This window comes from Notothenia rossii (genome assembly GCF_949606895.1).
Source record: "Notothenia rossii genome assembly, chromosome: 2".
Lineage (NCBI taxonomy): Eukaryota > Metazoa > Chordata > Actinopteri > Perciformes > Nototheniidae > Notothenia > Notothenia rossii.
In genome coordinates, this window is record NC_136904.1 from 34406359 (window position 1) to 34410752 (window position 4394).

Genomic DNA, 4394 nt, shown 5'->3' on the forward strand with positions numbered 1-4394 from the left:
GATTGGTCAGCTGTCAGCAGTGTTATTACGGGTACGTTCGTAAATGCACGAACGGTCAGTCCGCTCGGACAACCCGTCTGTTCCGCCAGAGCACCCAGCTGTGAGCGCTCAGAGCGCAGCGCTCTGGACTGTGGAACGGGGACGCTCGGAGCGCTCTGAGCGCATTTACGAATGTCCCCTACAAAAAGCAGCCGGGAGCGGACCGGAAGTCGTTGTAATTTTGGGATCGCGACTGTTAATAATCTGTGTCACTTTGTTAAATTTTGATATGTTTTGATATGACAAATTCCACTAACAGATTCGAACTAAGTGGTCAGTTTATGAAAATAATACCCGTTTCTATGTCTGCTACGACATGGAAGAGCTGGCTAGCCAGGCTGCTCCACACAGAGCTCTGTTTGTTCAAAATTACAACGACTTCCGGTCCGCTCCCGGCACGATGTCTTGTCATGTCACCAACTAGCCCTCTAGCGTTTGCCGCCATATCGTGACACTACCCCCCCCCCCCCCCCCCTAAATATTAGCATCATAAAACAACAAAAATCATATCACATCAGCAAAATGGCCGCGAAAAAGATAAAATGCAGACAGTACTCTATTGAATATCTTAGCTATGGCTTCATACCGTCTCCTACCAATGCACAACTCCCAATGTGTTTACTTTGCGAACATGTATTTTCCAATGAGGGAATGAAACCCTCACGTTTAAAGGAGCACCTTACCAAGATCCACCCGGATAAGGCAGATAAGGAGCGACGGTTCTTCCAGGCCCTCAAAGAGAAACATGGTAGGAGCACCATCAGCAGTCTCTTCGCTAGGAAGACCACCCAGACTGACAGCGGGCTAATAGCGTCATATAACATCTCCTTGCTGATAGCCAAATGTGGGCAGCCGTTCACAATCGGAGAGAAGTTAGTACTCCCTGCCATCAAAGAGGTCATATCTACTGTGATGGAGCGTGATCCCACACAGGTGCTGAAATCCATCCCACTCAGTAATGACACCGTAGCACGCAGGATTGATGAAATGGGCGCTGATACAGAGGAGCAGCTGTGTGCCATCCTGCGGGAAACTCCATTCAGCCTTCAGCTGGATGAGACAACCACTTCTGACAACAATGTTCTGTTGATGGCCTATGTCCGCTATAGCACCTCCAAAAGTCAGGAGATGGCTGAGGAATTTTTATTTTCCAAATATCTGGTCACAGACACCAAGGGCCATACCATTTTTAATGCACTGGATGCTTATCTACAGGAGAAGTCAATCCCGATCAACAACATCCTTGCATGTGCTACTTTCGGTGCGGTTGGCAGGTACCGTGGCTTCACCACTCTGCTGAAGGAGCAGGACCCGCATGTCCTCACAGTCCACTGTGTCTTGCACCGCCACAACCTTGTGGCCAAATCTAAAAGTCCACCTCTCCACGAGTCTCTCAATGTTGCAGTAAAGGCAATAAACAAAATAAAAGCCCACGCCCTGAATAACAGATTGTTCCGACAGCTGTGTCAGGAAAATGATGAGACCTTTGAGCGTCTTCTTATCCACACTGATGTCCGCTGGGTCTCAAAAGGAAACTGCCTTGCTCGTTTTTGTGAGCTGTTTGACAGCATCGTGGAGTTCCTGGAGGAGGTGGATGCAGCTCTCGGGGAACAGGTGTCATCCAGCCGCTGCGACATCATGTACCTCGCAGACTTCTTTGGCAAAATGAATGAAGTCACGCTGAAGCTCCAAGGAAAAGGAGTTACTCTGATCCAGAGCAAGGCGGTCATCCACAGTCTTACCTCCAGGCTGGATCTATACCGGCAGAGCATAGGCAGGAGGCAGTTTGCTCATTTCCCGCTGTTGACCAAGGTGATCTAGCCTAGGCTACTAAATAATGATAATAATAAATAATACATGTAATAAATGTAGGCTACTCTATGCAACACTATATTTTTGTTCCTGGTTAGTATAAATAACTTATGTTCTGAATGTATTATGAGAATAAAGAAACATCAATTAGTAAACTAATTAGCAATAAAATAACCAATTTAAAATCGGATGGAAACATTCTGCACCGATAACAATTTCCTGGTTATACTCATTGCAGGTGTCTGAGGCTCTTACCGATGAGCGCCTCCTCATTTACACAGACCACCTGTGGATGGTGAATGCCGACTTGAAGATCCGCTTCAGAGATCTTTTGGACCTCGATGTTCCCACCTGGGTGGTGCAGCCCTTTCAGGCGGACGTGGCGGAATGCGAGCCAGCAATACAGGAGCATCTCATCGACATCCAGAGTGATGATGAGGCCCAGGCTATTTTCCGCACCTCTGGCTGGGGCAACATGTGGGTCAAATACTCTCAGCGTTACCCGGCTCTCTGGAAGAAAGCGAGGCTGCTTCTTCTGGCTTTCCCAACCACATACCTCGTGGAGCAGGGATTCAGCCAGGTCCTCCACATGCAGTCCAAGTACCGCAATCGCTTGAACTTGACGGCCTCAGGTGCACTGCGACTGAAACTAAGTTCTCTGCAACCCGCAGTGAAGAAACTGGCGGAGATGAGAACCACCAAGCGCAGGGCTCACACTAACCTTCCCCCCCCCCCGCAATTTGGCGAAATGCAACACCTTTCCGACCTGTTAGTTCTGTAGGCCTAATGTACAGTTTTGTAGCCTACTGTTTGTTCTGCACTGGACATGTGTGAAATTGCTGCTGTTCCGTAGCAGTCTGTTTGTAGTCTCTGCTCTTGTCTGAGTTTGTTTAACACTCATAAATATCATTTTTATTCACATTCACATGGCTTTTCTGCTCTCTGGTAAACTAATGATAATGATATTCCAACTGCCCAGTTAAATCAAATCTATTATTTGGCATTCAGTGACATGCTTTTTAAATGATATAACACAGAATATTAGTCAACATTAATATTCAGGGAAGAAAATAAGTCTACTTTTTTTGATGGGGGGCGGTAAGAGACCTGGATAATGGACAGGGGGGCGCTGGCCCAAAAAAGGTTGAGAACCCCTGGACTAAAGAGATGAAAATTGCTGCACTAGTAACCTTTTTGTAGTATTTTTAATTAGTAGTTTGTATTTAGTATTTATATTTTAATCGTCACTTGTTCTGCCATTAAAAAGCGACTCGTCTTGACTCTTGCCCTGTAACTTATGTTTTGCTAAATTTGCTTACTAACAGTAGTCTGACAAATCATATCCTTCTGGGATGAATGTAACCCGGAATTTACTTTCAGTCAGTTTAGATGACAGTGCAAGAAATCTCAATATGAGATATAATTGAGGGGTATTATTTTGCCAACAGTTGAAACCAAATTGCCAAACCCATTATGCAGAACAACCAGTTTGCTTGTTAAGACAACTTTGTTAAAAACGTTATGGGCAATATGTCATTTGTTTTTCTGACAATAATCTGCAACAACAGACCTATAGATTATGTTTCACTCAATATGGGCATAACCTTGCAAGATTTGTACATTTCTGACACCTGCTGCACACTGGTGGTATTACGTGATAATAAATGTATACAACAGGATAGTTTTTTTCCTGCAATTTAAATTGAAACAACAAAAGAGCAACAATACTACTAGGTTATGTTATGCAACAGAAATACTTTATTAGATTTGCCAAAACGTCATGCTTTGGCTTAAAATGCACTGTTGTAGCAACACAATTATAATAAAAAAGATTAAGGGTCACTTTAATATTAACTGTGAGACTGTGCATAGACTGTGTAAAACATGTCTTAAAATCTGTCTGCCTAAATATTTAGAATGAATGTGTACGTGTTTGTATTTTAAAAACGTAACGTAAATTGAGGGACTTTGTGGCATTTTTTCTCTGGTTTGTCTAATAAGTGTACTTATGTAACCGAGATCCTATGTTTACTCTTGATTGCACAATCCACATTACAATCCGAATCAAATTAAAATAATTTGCTTTGGTGTATAATGGTGCATGATGTATCAACACAATGAGATGAATTCAGTTGAAACTAATTTAAAAGCTGTTAGAACGTGTTAAAAAAAGAAATCCCAAAGATATTTAATGTTAGGTTAAATTGAATATTTTAAGAAATTCAAATATATGAAACATTTAAGTGCAACAATAATGAAACAAATTACTCTGAATAATCAAATATGTGCAGTACATCAGAATTCAAAGTGGACAAGCTGTGCAGTTTTAAATGAGGCAGTATTGCTGCAGGATCTGATCTCTATGGATCTGATCAGTGAAGCAGTTTAAAACCCTAGAGGGCGCCCTGTTGCAAGATGTGAAGTATATATCTTAGATTGACACCATAGAAAACAACTGTGTGTTAAAAAACAACCTCAAAGTGTAGATTTGACCACTTATTTAACCTTTACACACTTCAATTCTTCATGGTATACATTTGAAG

The 4394-nt window shown here is 42.6% G+C and overlaps 1 protein-coding gene across 1 annotated transcript; it reads left to right on the forward strand.

Annotated features, from left to right (window-relative positions):
- The first annotated feature begins 503 nt into the window (after positions 1–503).
- LOC307030078 (zinc finger BED domain-containing protein 5-like) lies at positions 504–3777 on the forward strand. Its single transcript, XM_079666294.1, has 2 exons — positions 504–1851; positions 2090–3777. The coding sequence occupies exons 1-2, from the start codon at positions 562–564 to the stop codon at positions 2630–2632; spliced, it is 1833 nt and encodes a 610-aa protein (XP_079522420.1). The 5' UTR covers positions 504–561; the 3' UTR covers positions 2633–3777.
- Positions 3778–4394: the final 617 nt, after the last annotated feature.

What these genes read in the sequence shown, in the direction of transcription:
- LOC307030078 (XM_079666294.1), top strand. Translation starts at nt 562, where the DNA reads ATGGCCGCGAAAAAGATAAAATGCAGACAGTACTCTATTGAATATCTT. An exon ending in ATTTCCCGCTGTTGACCAAG is followed by an intron (nt 1,852 to 2,089) that starts GTGATCTAGCCT and finishes TACTCATTGCAG; the next exon opens with GTGTCTGAGGCTCTTACCGA.